Source organism: Trachypithecus francoisi, unplaced genomic scaffold (genome assembly GCF_009764315.1).
Source record: "Trachypithecus francoisi isolate TF-2019V2 unplaced genomic scaffold, Tfra_2.0 Lachesis_group2, whole genome shotgun sequence".
In the NCBI taxonomy this organism is placed as follows: Eukaryota; Metazoa; Chordata; class Mammalia; order Primates; family Cercopithecidae; genus Trachypithecus; species Trachypithecus francoisi.
In genome coordinates, this window is record NW_022681465.1 from 118,102,896 (window position 1) to 118,122,000 (window position 19,105).

Genomic DNA, 19,105 nt, shown 5'->3' on the forward strand with positions numbered 1-19,105 from the left:
CCAGAGAATGTAGACACCTTTGTTGGTGATAATTGAGTCATATATTTCATAGTTATTTGAAATATGTTAGAAATATTAACCATCTTTTGCATAGCATCTCTTCACAAAAAAAAAAAAAAAACTAGCAGTAAGAAGCCAAATAGAAAAATGATGGCCTTTGATAATTATCTTTATGTAGTACTTCTACCAAAAAATAATCAGCCAAATGCTATACCTCTTAATTTAAAAGAATTTTTAAAATTAATGTTTATCAGCATGCTATAGTTATAGAATTTTAAAACCAAAAAAAGGATCTTACAGATTCTCTTTGTGTTTATACTCTTCCTGAAATTCACCAGCAGAGTTTCCACTCAGGTTAGCTGTATCTTTTAGATGTCTTCCAAATATTTTCAGTGACCAACAAAATCTTTGCAGCTTTTAGGTTGCTATTTCTGCCCTTTATCAAAAAGAAGCAGAGAAGTTGAAAAACATCATCTTTATAAAAATTACATCTGTCTCATCTGAAGATTTCATTATATTCCAAGACCATTTTGTTGTAATCCCATCTAGTTTGATAGAAACCATCTTCCTAGAGTCATTTTTAATGGAGTTCCAGTGATATATCCCTAAACCAGCAAGTTCTTAACGACCCTGGAAAGTGACTGCTTGATTACACTTTAACGGTATTTGCAAATAAAATCACAAGTAATTAAAGGGAAATCTCCAGGCTTTTGAGCAAGTTTGATGCATGATAACTGCCTGATTCAGCTTCATCTAGAGTAATGCTGTGTAGGCAACAGCTACTGAGATCAATAGCAACGTAATGATAGTGGCAGAATTAAGTGAGTAACCTGAGAACTGTGCCTCAGAATGCATGCAGCTGCCACGAACCAAGGCCACACAGTGCACTCCGTACTTCCGTCCTAAATGTTCATCAAAAGACGCCCTGCAGGAAAATGGAGTTAGATGCTCTTTATTGCTGATCGTGTCTCTTGCCACATTTATCAGGGAAATTGGATTAGCAGTTGGCAGCTGCAGGTAGACAAGATTCTGCAGTGATTAAATATGCAGCTTGGCTGCATTTGTTGTGACAGACCTTTAGTAAATTCTACTGTAAGCACCATCTGTCTAATTTGTATAAAGAAAACTTGGTGCTTTAAGCTACCGATAAAAAACTAAATCTGTTGCTTTATCATAAACAAAACTTTTGCACTAAATGCTTTTAAATGTAATTTATTAGGTTAAGGCTATTTTTCTATCATGATGAATAAATAATATGTGCAAAAGTGCTTTCAGGTACTTCATTCTGCAAGTACTAGAGATAAAAACATTTCTGTTTTGTTCTTCAATAAAGTATTTAGTATTCCAATCCACAGGAGGTGATGCTGTTAAAATATCTCTATGAAAATGCCGCAGGACTGCCAAATTCATTTAATTTGCAACTCTTACCAGGATTTTCTAACTCCCTATTTATAGATATTTTCAAATGCAGATTTCAGGATAAACTTAAACATTAAGGACGTGTGTTGCCAAATTGAAATATAGTTGTGAGGGGAGGAATGCAGCAAAAGTCTTGAATTTATAGCTTTATTTTCTTACTCTTAACAAAATTGAAGAAAACATTGAAATTTTGTCTTGGGTTTTTCTCTTCAAAGTAAAGGGGAAGAGGAAAAAACACTCTGACAAATCCTAGCTTTAGAGTATTCTTTCAAAGCATATGTTTCCCCCTATAATTGTGTCCATGGTAAAATATAGTCCAGTACTCCCCTGACTCATGCATCGTTTTTGATTTGGTCATGACATCATCAGTTTCAAGGAAAATGAATGAAAACTTCTCAGAGAAAGAGGAGCAGTTAAATAGGAACCTGCTATCTTTAGTCCTTTCGTAAAAACTCCACAATGTTAAATTATTTAAAATCCTTGATTTTCAGCATGCACACATTAAAAGTTTTCGCACTAAGTGCCAAATGTTGCAAACAGCACTTTAACAGAATGATTTTGCTTTGATCCCTGTAGCAGTTCCTGAATAATTTATCACAGGTTATTGCCTTAATTCTGGAGAGGGATAGAGCAATAAAGGCAGATGAAAACACTCCAGTTGAAACACCTTGGGGCCTGCTCATTCCTCTGACACGGCTCTTTTGTTGGAACTATTTAGAGGTTATTAAGATGTGTCTTCAGAATTAAGAGTATGCTGTAAGGATGAAGACAGCCATCTTAATTCTAAAGACAAAGCACAATGACCCTTCACCTTCTTTTTCTTTGTTGTTATTATATAGTAGAATTATGAGGATAATATTATAGCCGCCCCCAGTAGTGCCACTACAGTAAAGGGTCTGTCAGACTTTCCATTAGAAACCCTGTTTTGGGGGTCAGGGTGGAAGGAGCCTCGTTTCAGCTGTTTCCCAGCCCATTTGTCTCACACTTGGCACACAGACAACTGTTCACCATGCAGCAGACTGAAGAACTCAGCAGTTACTCCCTAACTATCCAAAAAGGAATCCATACGGTTAGATCCCCAGACATATCCCACTCCCCAAAACAGCCTCACTAAAAATACAAGAGCCTCTCATTCTTCAGATCAGTCTTGTGTTGACAAACTGTAAGAGAAAGGCAACTTTTAAAATAAAACTCTTTGCACTATTTTAAATGAGATGGTAAACTGTAGCTCCTCCGTTCCTCAAATTCAATAAGATCACCTCTCACTCTCAAATTACTTAGTAGGCTGGTTGAGCTCTTAGTTAACAGCTTTTCTTTTTAGTATCAGGGCTGGATATGTTTTGGCTATTAAGAAAACACTCTCTTTAGTGTTGTTTGTGTATCCACATAGATTATTACAATATTATCTGCTGCTTTTGAGATAAAATATATTGTTTGAGCATAAGAAAGCTATTTCTTATTAACACTGAATTTTTCTGTTCAGTTGAATTCATTTAAAACATTATTATATGCTTCCTCTGTAGTAACATTTTCTAGAATGATACATAGATATAATTTCATAGCCACATTTTGCCACTTAAAAAAAAAAAGCCCATAGATTTGAGTCCTATAGACCACTTCTATTAATTTGACATCGTTTAAGGCATGAAAAAATTGTGATAAAATAAAAGTTAATCTTTTTGTATAACGAGGATAGTCTAAAATATTTCAAGAGCCCCTTATACTAGACACAAAGAAAGTAAAACTCATGGTTCTTGTTGACTAATTTAGATTTAAATGGTAGATACCTCATGTGTATGTGGAAGCTTAAAATTTTTTGAAGCATAGCCTGAAACTTGTAAGTGTACCTAATAAAAATAGAACAGAAAGCCTACTTTAATAGAAAGATTGCAAAGCCAAAGAGTCAGAATAGAAAAGTTTGAAGAAGGCTTCTTAGAAGATGTGTTTTGTTGTGGAGGCTGCCAGGAATGTGAAAAGCTGAGAAAGAGAGGAACAGACTCCAGGTGGTGAAAAAAGGCTATATAAAAAGGCAAAATGTTTAAAAACAAATGGCAGGTTACATGAGGGAGCTACAAGGAGGCCAGCTGGTTACAGAAAAACAAGAACTGGTGAGAGTATGAGGGAAAAAAGGAGTAAGTCATTTAATGGAGCAGAAACAAAAATTCAGTTTTCAAGATTCAGAAATTCAGATAACCATCATTCTGTGAACTGTTAGACAGTATAGAAACTGAATATTCCTATAAATAACATCCAGTTATATTGAGTCACCTCTTAGGCAGAAAGAAAGGAGAGGATGAGAAATCCTAGATACTTCCGAGAGTTAAACTATTATTTGCTACTTTGAAATTAAATTAATTAAATCAGCCATTAAGATGAGGGTCAGGATTCACTGTTTGCTTAATAATAATTTGAACTCCTTCCTAAAGACGTTTTCATTTATTACCAAAGTGTGAGGAAAGAGAAAATCTGGTAGAAAAAAAAGTTCAGAGAGCATTTTCTAGCTGAGTATTTGCAATGAAACAGTATCTTTGGAAGTCACAGTTGTATATCTCAATTATCCCACCCCCTTGTTTTGTAATTATGTTTATTTGTGCTCTTTGTTCCAACATTCTAGCATCTGTTCATGGGTTTTCTTTTTCTCTTCCCAAGCATCAACCTAAGGACAGCTTAATTAAGAGTCCAGAGTACGAGTCAGATCTCTTCAAGAGTCAAGTTTTTGGTTTTTTCTCTAAAACTAAATATTTATGGAACATTTACTGTGTATCAGGCTCTGCTAGGCATTTTCACATGAATTTATCACATTTATTTGTCACAGTGCTTCTGTGAGAAATGCATTATTAGCCCCTTTTATAGATGACAAAAGTGAGCCTGATAAATTGCCTTGCCCTAAGTCTTAAAGCTGGGATTCAAATTCAAGTCTTGTGACATCAAATACAGAACTCTTTTCCTTACATCTTCCTCACTTGGGGAATGTGACTGCCATTCTGCGTATATCATAGTACCAGTAGGTCACTTGGCCAGTTTTATTTTGTCCTAAAGTTATTAAGGATATTCATTAGGAATTTTTAAATGCCAGTGCCTTTCTAGGATAGACTCTAAATTACGTTGTGGGACCGATTGCCTGCAAGCTGATGTTCAAGATTTGCTGTTATTAAATAATGGCTAGACCCTGTACATATCTGTTTTGTGTAATTATCAATCCTGATCTCTTTTTTCTGATTTGGCATTATTCAGAAACAAAGTATATTAAGACTCTTAAATGCTTAGCTACGCTACCGGAATTATGACTTAGCTAAATTTATAAGAAGTAAAGTGGAGTTATCAGCGGATTTGATGGTCTGTTTGTTTAAAGAGTCTATGCTTTTCTGTAGAAAGAGGTCTGAAGGAGACATTTTAGCTAATGAATCAAAATCAGATATGTGGTCATTATTGCCTGATTATTACTCCATCTGCTCTGCGCTAACGTGAAAATCAATTACTGTGTCTCTTTCCCACTGACAGCGTATGTTGATCGGGCTGGCAAGAGATCTTCGAGGGATTGCCTTTGCACTGAACACAAAGACCAGCTACACCATGCTGTTTGACTGGATGTATCCTTATTACACTGTGACAATACCAGCTCTGTGCACAGAGGGATGCCAGGCCCCTCGCTTTCGTTTAATAGTATGGCACAGTAGGGAAGAGGAAACAAAGCTAAATGAACTAATGTGTAATCAGCTAAAAATTACAGCACAGTGGCAGCAAAGCAGATAACTGAGCACAGTATTTGGAGACCCAGCTCAGAGAGGTCACTTTTTTGATGCCGTTAAATATTGATAACTTAAAAATGACTTCCCCCAAATGATTGTTTATGTTGAAGTTGAAGGGATAATCTGGCTAACATCTTTGGGGATCAATGAATCCTACCATTTGGCATTTTTGAGGGGAGATTTGAATCTCCATCTCAATTAGCAAGGCCGGGAAGATCATTTTATCTCTTCAAGGCCTAACTCATCCTGCCACAGTTTTTCATTATCATGAAAATAATTAATGGACATGAAAAGGGGAAAATAAATAGTCAAGATTTGTCATTTGGTGTAAATTTTGAATTGACCTTTGCCAAGGGTTAGTACAGACAGGAAAAAAAAAATCCCCCACAGAAACGCCTTATCATATAAGAGTTAAAAGAGCATAGACTTTGGTGATAAAATCCCAGCTCTTCATTTACTGTGTCGTGGACCTTGGCAAGTCATTTCACCTGTCTTGGTTTTCTCATTTGAAAACAGATATAATTCAGTATCATGATATATTGTAACCATTAAAATAGGTAAAGTATACTCTGTATAATGTCTGGCACATTTTTAGTAGTTGTAAATGGTTATTAATATTAGTCTAATAGTATTGTATGACTAATCTTTGATCCCAACAGGAAGTGATATTGTACGCAAGTCATATAAGTGTCATATAATGCTTTCATGTCTTTTATACATGAAACCATCAGAGCATGTGAAAAAAATTATATAATCTCAAACCTGATTTACTTTTTAATCTAAACTATTTCTCAGTTGCTTTGCTTAAACCCTTCTTATCCAAAGTTTCCTGTAAATTAAATTGCAATGGAAGCTTCTTAAAGGTAACTTTCAACTACTATGCCACAGTTATGGCCAAAAATATAACTACCAGGGGATCTAGGCATGTTTTAGGAAGAACTCTACATATTATAAAATTTTTTAAACATTAATTTGATACTGATGTATCTTTAATTATTATTAAAATATACTTCATCAGATTTATGTACCCAGAGAAGGGTTACAGATAAAATTTTTATGTCATTGAGTAATCATGCACATGGTTTGTATCTGCATATAATATGTATAGAGATTATGAAATTTCAACATGGAAAGTCTTAAAATTCTCTTAATGACAGTTAAACTGGAATTATATATGACCCTTTCATTTCTGCCTCTTTTTTTTTAATTTTTAAGAGAGAGGGGCTTGTGTGTTGCTCAGGCTGGACTCAAAACTCCTGGGCTCAAGCGATCCTCCCACCTCAGCCTCCCGACTAGCTGGGACTGTGGGACTACAGGTGAGCTCCACGGCACCCAGCTTGACTCTTTTATTTCTCTAAACATAAAGAGCAACTCTCAAAATCAAAATTTTCATTATTTGAAAAATAATAAAAGTCTACTTTGGGCACTGTAATATCGATGGTGATCTTGAAACCAGTCTACAACTCTAGGCTATCTAGTGATTAACATTTCATGTTTTTTTCTTCAACAATTTCAACCAAGAGTCAAGATCAGAAACCTTCCCCTCAGTGTCAAAGAAGAACTACCTGCCATAACTGATACCGCCCAAAATTTAGAGAAGATACTGTATTGTTTTCCAATTCCTTATTTAGCTCCTTTGGGGGTAGCAGGGGAACCCTTCTGAAATGAAACTTTTGTCCAGCAGATGGCAGAAAATAGCAAACGGAAAATCCTGGGACTTAATGTTTTGTTTTGAACTAGAAACCTTTGTCTCCTCCATTTGACCATAGATGTTGAAGCTCTCAGGGTCAGGGGCGGAGAGAAGTGTCAGTTATGCCGGAAGCTGTGTTAGATTGCCAAATGGGGTGGTTTGGTACTGGCATTGCTTGTAATAATTGAGTTTCAGTAGCAAATCAGCTTCCTTGGGAAAAGGCTAGGGGCTTTTCATAATTGTATTGACAACAAAATGAATATGATAAATGGTGTTCATTCAGTTGAGACAAGATTTATAGTTTTCCTTTGGGCGAGGGATGAAGAGCAAATATTTATAATAATAGTAAAATTTGTTTAAAAGTTATATTATTTGATAATTCAAAAAGCTTTATTAAAATATTTTGAAATACTTTAAGCAGTTTCAGGTGATAAAGTACAGATTCTTTTCAAAGTATTCAAGTAATGCAAAAATGAATAAGTATGATAAAAAAATGCCATGGATATGAAAGTCATTTATTCTTCCTGAAATATTGATATGTCAAACCGTCAGTGATGATTTTCACATTACTGCTGGGGAAAGTTTATTTGCCTTTTATCCACATAAATGTGTGTTCTTTAATTTGTTATACAATCTTTAGCATGCAGAAGAAACATCCTGTAAGAGCACATGTCATCTTAAAGTCAAAATGCATTTTATTTATGGCGATTATTTGATAAAATGCTATTTTAGTGGTTAGCTATTTAATTCAAAAACATTTCTATAAACACTGACTGCATTAACTGCCACACAAACTACATTGCTTTTCACTCTGTCCTTCCAAAACTAAATTGCCTGAAACTACACAGCAACCATCTTGATAAATGGTTTCCAGGGCTGGAGAATTGAAAGAAGATCATTGACATACTTCTTTGCCCCTGTGATGGGAATGCAACAATAAGAAAACACCTTATCTTGCAGTGCATCTAATCTCCTCCTTTAAAATTTTCCTAGATCATACTTAAACTGAAGTATCAAAAATCCAGACGGAAGTTGGGGAAAAAATTAAGAATTTGTATGACATTATTTCCTCACATGCAATCTTTTAACTGTTAAAGTCTGATTATTGAGCTCACCAATTTTTAGTCAGGAAGTCAGTCCTGTTATACAATGGCAAGGCAAGATAACAAGATACGTAGAAGAGATACAAACTTCAGAATAGGACAATCCTAGATTCCATTCCTGGATTCACCACTTAAACTGTGGGTCTTGAGTAAGCTACTTAATATCCCAGAATGACAAGCCTATAATCCCAGCACTTTGGGAGGCGAGGCGGGTGGATCACGAGGTCAGGAGATCGAGACCATCCTGGCAAACACGGTGAAACCCCGTCTCTACTAGAAAATACAAAAAATTAGCTGGGCGTGGTGATGGGCACCTGTAGTCCCAGCTACTTGGGAGGCTGAGGCAGGAGAATGGCGTGAACCCGGGAGGCGGAGTTTGCAGTGAGTCGAGATCATGCCACTGCACTCCAGGCTGGGTGACAGAGTGAGACTCTGTCTCAAAAAAAAAAAAAAATCCCAGAATCACAATTTTGCTTTCCATAGAACAAGACTAATAATACCTATCTCACAGGTATGTTGTAAGAAGTGTCATGATTCTGTGATTAGTAAAGGGCCCAGTACAGTGGCTGTCATAAAGTAAATACTCTACAGCTGCTGTTAGTTCTTTTCCCTGATACATAATGAGACAAAGGAATCCCATTTGCTCACTTATTCAGCAAAGTGGGCTAAGGGCTGTGCTAGGTTCATGAGGAATATAGATCTGACCCCAAACAAAGTCAGTTTCTTATTTACATAAATTACTATAATCAAATATAGAAAGTGCTAAGATCCATAACAAAGATACAAACAGGACAGTGAGTGCATTTAGCTGGGGAATCAGAAAGGGCTCTGGAAAGGTGAAGGTGTTTCCTTGGGTCTTACCAAATAAGTAGGATTGGACCATATGGAAATAGGAAGAAATACAGGTTTTTGATTGGTCTAGGCATCAGGTTGAGGGAGTCAGTAGCAAAGATGTTTTGTTACAGATACTACTCATTTCATGGTTGGAAATGTAGTTTGTTTGGGACTCTTGAATATCAGTCTAAGGAATTTAGACCCTTATTCCATAGGTAGTATAAAAAAACTAATGGTTTTGATTGACTAACAAAATCAGAATTGTTTCCAGAAGAAAGTAATTGGCAATATCATTTTGGGCAAACTGAAATAGAGAAGAAAGTAAAGCTGAAAATTCACTGTTCAGCAAGCATTTTTTTTTTTTTTTTTTTAGTTTTATTTCTGTGCCAGGCAAAAGGAATGTGAGAATGAATAAAATGATTGCTCTTTAGAAGCCCACTCTCTAGTTGATTACACATGACTAATAAACAATCAGATGTCAGTGTGTTATAACAAAGATGCATGCAAAGGGCTATATGAGCATGTATGAGAAAAAGAGCAGTGCTTTTTGCAAGACAGAGAAAGCTTCTCAGAAGAAGTGAAAGTTAAGCTAAGCCTTGAAAGATGGATAGGCATTTGCCAGACACAAGAGAGGAAAGGTTTCCAGCAGCAGTCCCCTTGTGAACAAAGGTTCAGATGTTTACATATTCATGGAGTACATTGAAGCTCTGAACTGGCAAGCTATTTCTATTCTGGAGCCACATCCGCAAACCCTGGTGTCCTAACACTTTTAATGAAAATTCTTTTGCCTTCTGGTATTAACAACTGATGAATGGGTGGATGGATGGATGGATGGATGGATGGATGGATGGATGTTGTAAAGAAGCAAACCTGATATTTTTCACATTTTCATATTTGGTATCCTATCAGGCAATGTCATATCATTAATGCCTTTGATTTTTAATTTATCTGATGTGGACCTTAGAAATTCATTGAGAAGATCTCAGTGAAAGCAATTAGATCTGTGCTTCTTCTACCTAACGGCTCCCATTCTCTTCTTCCTACTCATATATACATAGTCCTCACAAGGCCACTGGAAAATTAAACTCCTAGAGTGGGTTCTGGTTCTCATCCTGTAATTGAGCCTGGCACTCTCACTCTGCAGCCCTTTTAACCTCTCTGTTGAGTAGACCTCTACTCTGCTTTCCAATAATCCCTCATTTTCTCTGTGGCAGTCACCTCTGTCAGAAGCATATTAGAATTGGTACCACTCTCATTCCACACAGAAAAAGAAGCATCCCCTTATATCTCCCTGCCTTATCCCATAGTGAATACTGTGTGCTCGGAAAAATATCATGGTCCTAATGCCATTATAGAATGTCTTGCAGAGGCCTATATGTGCCTCTGGTATTCTTTGGTTCTGAGATTTGGGTTGAATCCATTTTCTCATGAGCCTTCCAGATGCATTCCCACTAATGAGTTTGTGCTCAGGAGGTCCCTTGGTGGAATATTTTCTCACCTGTGCTCCTGTGGCATTGGTTCAGAATTTCTGTACTCAAAACATCCTTATTATATGTTGGTCACCCTGATTTGAGCATGTGTTCCCCAAGATTAAAAGCTATATCTTTCTGGCCAGGGATGGTGGCTCATGCCTGTAATCCCAGCACTTTGGGAGGCAAAGGTGGGCAGATCACGAGGTCAAGAGATCAAGACCATCCTGGCCAACATGGTGAAACCCCATCTCTACTAAAAATACAAAAATTAGCTAGGCATGGTGGCAGGTGCCTTAATTAGCAGAACAAGACTCCATCAAAAAAAAAAAAAAAAAAAGGGTTATATCTTTCTTAACTCTGGATCCCTAGCCCTTAGCACAGTACATAGCACATGGTATCTACATCTATCAAAAATAACAGCTTTTGTAGTCCATAGAAACAAAACAGTAAGTTGTCTGATAACAGTCAAAATAAAGTGAATCAAGTGGACTGACTTTATTTTTGTTATTTTCATCCAACTGAAACCTTATTCTCACATATACACTCACTTCTTATCCCCCTTCCCTGCCTTATTTTCCTTTGTAGTACTTTTTGAGACAGAGTCTCTTGTCACCCAGGCTGGAGTGCAGTGGTGCAGTCTAGGCTCACTGCAACCTCCGCCTCCGGGGTTCAAGTGATTCTTGTGCCTCAGCCTCCCGAGTAGCTGGGATTACAGGCGAGCGCCACTATGCCTAGCTAATTTTTGTGTTTTTAGTAGAGACAGGGTTTCACCATGTTGCCCAGGCTGGTCTCAAACCCTTGAACTCAAGTGATCCACCCACCTCAGCCTCCCAGAGTGCTGGGATTATAGGTGTGAGCCACCGTGCCTGGCTTTCTTTGAAGTACTTTCTAATGTATATTTATTTTGTTTATTTTCTGTCTTACTAGAATATAAACTCCATGAGGGCAGGGATTTTCTTTTTTTTTTTTTTTTTTTTTTTTTTTTTTTTTTTTTTTTTTTTTTACTGGTGTCTGGAGAGTGTCAAGCAATGCTTGTTATAGAATAGGACTTCAGAAAATAGTTGATAAGAAAACTGTTTCAGTATATACAAATGCAGCCTTAGCATGGTATGTATATCTAATAGGAGAAAGTATTGCTTTTTGCACTTTTAGGAAGCATACCACTCTTAAAGTTATAGATGGCTTATTTTCATTGAACATCATGTGAACTGTTTTCTAAAACTTCAAAGTGAAATACACAATTAAATAGTTCTAATCAAATAAGCTACACTTCATTTTTAGGTTGCACGTTTATAGCAACAAATAATGTATTGAAATCTATTTTGTGCCAGGCCATGCATGCAATAAGTACTTAGCATATGCCCTCAAAAAGCTTATAATAGGAGAGATATACAAGTACTATGATTATGCTAGCACCGGGTTCCACCACCATACACAGGAGACACTCCTAACCCTTTAGGGAGAGGTAGGAGGCAAGTGCATGTGATGTCAGAGAAGGCCTCCTGGGATAATTGACACCCATATTGAAATCCGACATTCAAATAGAAATTAGCAGGAAGATGGTAGGTCTCTGCTCTTTAGAAATGCACTATCTAATGGGGCAGACAAATAACACAAGCAACCAAGCCTAACATACTGTGTTGTAAGAGATATGGTCATGAGTACTCATTGATTTTTTTTTTTGTTTGTTTGTTTTTTTTTTGTTTTTTTTTTTTGAGACGGAGTCTCGCTCTGCCGCCCAGACTGGAGTGCAGTGGCCGGATCTCAGCTCACTGCAAGCTCCGCCTCCCGGGTTCACGCCATTCTCCTGCCTCAGCCTCCCGAGTAGCTGGGACTACAGGCGCCCGCCACCTCGCCCAGCTAGTTTTTTGTATTTTTAGTAGAGACGGGGTTTCACCGGGTTAGCCAGGATGGTCTTGATGTCCTGACCTCGTGATCCGCCCGTCTCGGCCTCCCAAAGTGCTGGGATTACAGGCTTGAGCCACCGTGCCCGGCATGAGTACTCATTGAACGTAGATGAGGAAGAGACTGATGCCTTTGGATAAAATAGAGAAAACATCCCATGGGAGATAAAACTTGAGCTAGGTATTGAAAGACAGGGATATGTTAGACAGAAGAAGTGGTTTATGAGGGAATGGAGACAAGAGCTGGCATTAGTGGGTTTGCAGAGAGTTGTGAAAAGCTAAATCATGAGCAGAAATGCTAAGAGATGAAGCTGGAGGTAGGCAAAACCAAATCGTAAAGGACCTTGAACACCATGCTAAGGAGTTTGAAATTTATTCTAAGAGCAGGGAAGAAAATTGTGATGACCTCACCGTGGAGATTTCTACCCAGAAGCACACCGAAAAGAAACACCATTAAGTGATTTAGTTTAGCATTTTGATCTGAAACAAAAGACAAGTATGTTGGAAAACATCAGAAAGAGACTTGAGGATTGGGAAAAGAAAAGAGAAATGAAGACAGTGACATAGAGTTTTTCTGCTACAGTTTGGGACCTTAATCCTATATTCATGTTTCTACTTGGCAAGGAGATGCCCAGTGTCGATTAAAGGGTCAGTGGAGCTGAGTCAGTTTTCGAGGTTCTGATGGCCTTCGGCGTAGATTTATCAGAGGCATATACTCCTTAGTGTTAATAAGGATGTGAGAGAATATCTCCTTGTGTATACATGGGACTATCTTTAGTGACACTTATGTTGAGTAGATTAATAGTTACCCAAAGCTTTTCTTCAAGCCAGCATCCCAGATATTCCTTGGAGCTACAGTGAGACCAAAAAGAGCAATTCAACAACATTTTTTTAAAAAGAGTAATTTTGAAACTGAGAGATACGTGAGGTTTATCATTACTAGTTCCTTCTACTTTTACATATTTTTTAATTTCATAATAAAAATATTTTTCTAAGTAGTGTAGTACCCAAGAAACTGATAATAACTCAAATATATGTTTATCCTCATTCACTAAATTTATTTTCCTTTCCTGCAACATTAGGCATAAATCTTTAAATGTGCTGCTTATATGATACTTGAAAAGTGTGTATTTTATTCAGTATTCTAACAACAAAGCAATATAATGTGTAGGATATGTTACAAATAAGAACAAATCACTGGCAGCCCCAAAAATATATGTATATCTGTGCAGGTTAGGGAGAGCAATTTATAAAATGCCATTGTATAGTATAAACATAGAACGAATTAGTATAAACATAGAACAAATGTGGATTCCCCTTTGTGTGTGTGTGTGTGTGTGTGTGTGTGTGTGTGGCACTAATTTTCAGGAACAGTATTTCTTTAGGCCCTTAAATTCTTTAACAGGCTTTATAAAAGGTACCCAACATATCTTCCCATTCTTCAAAACGCTGTTGAACGGTGGTATGGAGAGCCAGCATGTACAACTCCCATCTTGAAACTTATGGCAGAACTGATGCAGAACAGGTAAGCAGTGTGACCGGCAATGAAAAAAACAGTCTACTATTAGCAGAAATCTCCAACAGTCTGACTTTCTTTCTTGGTTTGTGTATTTTCAAGGTAGTTAGCAGAAGCCCAGGAACCAAGACTTAAGATGATTAGTGAAAACAGAATTAGAGACGTAAGATTGAGGCCTTTTGAGAGAAAGAACTACAGTATACTTGGCTGTCTATGGGGACTAGGGAAATAGAAAATAAATTGGAAGACTGCAGCCACCATTATTTAAAATATTCAAAGGTACAAAATGAAGGGAGGGCAGCTATTTTAACTATTTCAGTGCTTAAATGCAATTCTATAGAATTTTAAAGCAGGAAAGAAGTTTAGAGGTCTCTGAGTTGAGATGCTTTATTTGATGGAGAAGGAAACTGGTTCTCACAGCAATTCATGGGAACATAGTTTGCCTCAGAAGCTCTGGGAATTATTCCTGCTTTCACTTCTAAGCTATGCTTCTTCCTTTATGCCAAGATGCATGTATCTGGATGATTTATACACTCACAATTTTCATTGAGAGAGCAACTATTAACACTTCTCTGAAATTGCCCAGTTGACCTTATAATTTGCATAGACTGGCAGAAATTCAAATATTCTGCATATAAATATTAACAAAGATGTAGCTAAAAGAGAAAATCTGGCAATAAGCTAATTGGGTTTAAAATATGTCATTGTGGATATGGTTTAGCACCAAATTACCTGTCACTTAGCCATCCTGTTTCATCAGTTGCCCTTTGTAAACTGTGTGTTTAGAAGGGAGGTATCCAGACAGGGAAAAGGTATGGGTTGCAGCTCTAATGTTACCTCTGGTGCTGAGTTTTTCACAGCAATAATTTAAAATTTTTACCCTAAAACAAGAAGTGAAAAAAGACCTTGCAAATAAAGAAATATTATTATCTATCTTTTTTTTAAACTATTCATTTTTAAAAGCCACCCTCATAGGTGTCTTAAAGGAAGGGTGGCTTTGTATTTTATATTAGAAATTTAGTGTGCTTTTTAATTATATTTCCATTTTTCAACCAGAAAATTGATATGATTTATTACTGATAGAACATTTAATACTAAAGGGAAAAAAATCATTGCATTGTATATTATAAAGTATTTTATGTCAGCCATAGGCAGATAATTTTTTTTTAATTTTACCTCAAGTTCTGGAATACATGTGCAGAATATGCAGGTTTGTTACATAGGTGTACATGTGCCATGGTGGTTTGCTGTACTTGTCAGCCCATCACCTAGGTTTTAAGCCCCGCATGCATTAGGTATTTGTCCTAATGCTCTCCATCCCCTTGCCCCCCATCCCCCAACAGGCCCCAGTGTGTGATGTTCCCCTCCCTGTGTCCATGTGATCTGATTGTTCAACTCCCACTTATGAGTGAGAACATGTGGTGTTTGGTTTTCTGTTCCTGTGTTAGTTTGCTGAGAATAATTGTTTCCAGCTTCTTCCATGTCCCTGCAAAGGACATGAGCTCCTTCTTTTTTATGGCTGCATAGTATTCCATGGTATATATGTGCCATATTTTCTTAATCCAGTCTGTCATTGATGGACATTTGGGTTGGTTCCAAGTCTTTGCTATTGTGAATAGTGCCGCAATAAACATACGTGTGCATGTGTCTTCATAGCAGCATGATTTATAATCCTTTGGGTATATACCCAGTAATGGGATGGCTGGGTCAAATGGTATTTCTGATTCTAGATCCCTGAGGAATGGCCACACTGTCTTCCACAATGGTTGAACTAATTTACACTCCCGCCAACAATGTAAAAGCATTCCTATTTCTCCACAGCCTCACCAGCATCTGTTGTTTCCTGACTCTTTAATGATTACCATTCTAACAGGCATGAGACGGTATCTCACTGTGGTTTTGATTTGCATTTCTCTAATGACCAGTGACGATGAGCTTTTTTTTTCATATTTTGTTGGCCACATAAATGTCTTCTTTTGAGAAGTATCTGTTCATATTCTGTGCTCACTTTTTGATGGAGTTGTTTGTTTTTTTCTTGTAAATTCGTTTAAGTTCCTTGTAGATTCTGGATATTAGACCATTGTCAGATGGGTAGCTTGCAAAAATTTTCTCCCATTCTGTAGGTTGCCTGTTCACTCTGATGATAGTTTCTTTTGCTGTGCAGAAGCTCTTCAGTTTGATTAGATCTCGTTTGTCAGTGTTGGCTTTTGTTGCAATTGCTTTTGGTGTTTTCATCATGAAGTCTCTGCCCATGCCTATGTCCTGAAAGGTATTGCCTAGGTTTTCTTCTAGGATTTTTATGGTTTTGGTTTTTACATTTAAGTCTTTAATCTATCTTGAGTTAATTTTTGCATAAGGTGTAAGGAAGGGGTCCAGTTTCAGTTTTCTGCATATGGCTAGCCAGTTTTCCCAGCACCATTTATTAAATAGGAGATCTTTTCCCCATTGCTTGTTATTGTCAGGTTTGTCAAAGATCAGATAGTTGTAGAAGTGTGGTGTTATTTCTGAGGCCTCTATTCTGTTCCATTGGTCTATGTATCTGTTTTTGTACCAGTATCATGCTATTTTGGTTACTGTAGCCTTGTAGTATAGTATGAAGTCAGGTGGCATGATGCCTCCAGCTTTGTTCTTTTTGCTTAGGATTGTCTTGGCTATACGGGCTCATTCTTGGTTCCATATGAAATTTAAAGTAGTTTTTTCTAGTTCCGCAAAGAAAGATACTGGCCGTTTGATGGGAATAGCATGTAATCTATAAATTACTTTGAGCAGGATGGCCATTTTCATGATATTGATTTCTTCCTATCCATGAGCATGGAATGTTTTTCCATTTGTTTGTGTCCTCTCTTATTTCCTTGAGCAGTGGTTTGTAGTTCTCCTTGAAAAGGTCATTCACGTCCCTTATAAGTTGTATTCCTAAGTATTGTATTCTCTTTGGAGCAATTGCAAATGGGAGTTCACTCATGATTTGGCTCTCTGCTTGTCTATTGTTTGTGTATAGGAATGCTTGTGATTTTTGCACATTGATTTTGTATCCTGAGACTTTGCTGAAATTGCTTATCAGCTTAAGGAGTTTTGGGGCTGAAACAATGGGGTTTTCTAAATATACAGTCATGTCATCTGCAGAGACAATTTGACTTCCTCTCTTCCTATCTGAATACCCTTTATTTCTTTCTCTTGCCTGATTGCCCTGGCCAGAACTTCCAATACTTCGTTGAATAGGAGTAGTAAGAGAAGGCATTGTTGTCTTGTGCTGGTTTTCAAAGGGAATGCTTCCAGTTTTTGCCCATTCAGTATGATATTGGCTGTGGGTTTGTCATAAATAGCTCTTACTATTTTGAGATATGTTCCATCAATACCTAGTTTATTGAGAGTTCTTAGCATGGAGGGATGTTGAATTTTATCGAAGGCCTTTTCTGCATCTATTGAGATCATCATATGTGACTTTTGTCATTGGTTCTGTTTATGTGATGGATTATGTTTATTGATTTGCATATGTTGAACCAGTTTTGCATCCTAGGGATAAAGCCAACTTCATCGTGGTGGATAAGCTTTTTAATGTGCTGCTGGATTCAGTTTGTCAGTATTTTATTGAGGATTTTCGCATTGATGTTCATCAGGGATATTGACCTGAAATTTTCTCTTTTTGTTGTGTTTCTGCCAGGTTTTGGTATCAGGATGATGCTGGCCTCATAAAATGAGTTAGGGAGGGGTCTGTCTTTTTCTATTGTTTGGAACAGCTTCAGAAGGAATGGTACCAGCTCCTTTTGGTACCTATGGTAGAGTTTGGCTGTTAATCTGTCTGGGCTTTTTTTGTTTGGTAGGCTATTAATTACTGCCTCAATTTCAGAACTTGTTATTGGTCTTTTCAGGGATTTGACTTGCTCCTGATTTAGTCTTGGGAAGGTGTATGTGTCCAGGAATTTATCCATTTCTTCTGGATTTTCTAGTTTATTTGTGTAGAGGTGTTTATAGTATTTGATGGTAGTTTGTATCTCTGTGGGATCAGTGGTGATATCCCCCTTATCATTTTTATTGTGTCTATTTGATTCTTCTCTCCTTTCTTCTTTATTAATCTAGATAGTGGTCCATCTATTTTGTTAATTTTTTCAAAAAAAAAAAAAACGGCTCCTGGATTCATTGATTTTTCGAAGGGTTTTTCATGTCTCTATCTCCTTCAGTTCTGCTCTGATCTTAGTTATTTCTTGTCTTCAGCTAGCTTTTGAATTTGTTTGCTCTTGCTTCTCTAGTTCTTTTAATTGTGATGTTAGGGTGTCTATTTTAGATCTTGCCAGCTTTCTGTTGTGGGCATTTAGTGCTATAAATTTCCCTATAACACTGCTGTAGCTGTGTCCCAGAGATTCTGGCACGTTGTCTCTTTGTTCTCATTGGTTTTAAAGAACTTATTTTTTTCTGACTTAATTTTATTATTTACCCAGTAGTCATTCAGGAGCAGGTTATTCAGTTTCCCTGTAGTTGTGTGGTTCTGAGTGAGTCTCTTAATGCTGAGTTCTAATTTGATTGCACTGTGGTCTGAGAGACTGTTTGTTATGATTTCTGTTCATTTGCATTTGCTGAGGAGTATTTTACTTCCAATTATGTAGTCGATTTTAGAATACGTGCAATGTGGCACTGAGAAGAATATATACTCTGTTGATTTGGAGTGGAGAGTTCTGTAGATGTCTATTAGATCTACTTGGTCCAGACCTGAGTTCAAGTCCTGAATATCCTTCTTAATTTTCTATCTCATCGATCTGTCTAATATTGACAGTGGGGTGTTAAAGTCTCCCACTATTACTGTGTGGGAGTCTAAATCTCTTTATGTATCTCTAAGAACTTGTTTTATGAATCTGGGTGCTCCTGTATTGGGTGCATGTATATTTATGTTAACTCTTATTGTTGCATTGATCCCTTTACCGTTATGTAACACCCTTCGTTTTTTGTTTTTTTTGTTTTTAAGTCTGTTTCATCTCAGACACTAGGATTGCCATGCCTGCTTTTTTTTTCTTTCTTTCTATTTGCTTGGTAAATATTCCTCTATCCCTTTATTTTGAGCCTATGTGTGTGTTTGCATGTGAGATGGGTCTCCTGAATACAGCACACCGATGGGTCTTAACTCTTTATCCAATTTGCCAGTCTGTATCTTTTAATTGGGGCATTCAGCCCATTTACATTTAAAGTTAATATTATATGTGAATTTGATCCTGTCATCATGATGCTAGCTGGTTATTTTGCACATTAGTTGATGCAGTCTCTTCATAGTGTCATTAGTCTTTATATTTTGGTGTGTTTTTGCAGTGGCTGGTACCAGCTTTTCCTTTCCATATTGAGTGCTTCCTATAGGAGCTCTTGTAAGGCAGACCTGGTGGTGACAAAATCCCTCAGCATTTGCTTGTCTGTACAGGATTTTATTTCTCCTTT

At 37.1% G+C, this 19,105-nt stretch overlaps 1 protein-coding gene across 1 annotated transcript in view; it reads left to right on the top strand.

Annotated features, from left to right (window-relative positions):
• The window catches only part of RANBP17 (RAN binding protein 17), a 455,080-nt gene that overhangs the window by 348,844 nt on the left and 87,131 nt on the right, over nt 1–19,105 (top strand). The window contains exons 20-21 of the mRNA XM_033180282.1: nt 4,921–5,009; nt 13,589–13,696. Of these exons, the coding sequence (XP_033036173.1) occupies nt 4,921–5,009; nt 13,589–13,696 (197 nt within the window). The remainder of the gene's footprint in view (nt 1–4,920; nt 5,010–13,588; nt 13,697–19,105) is intronic.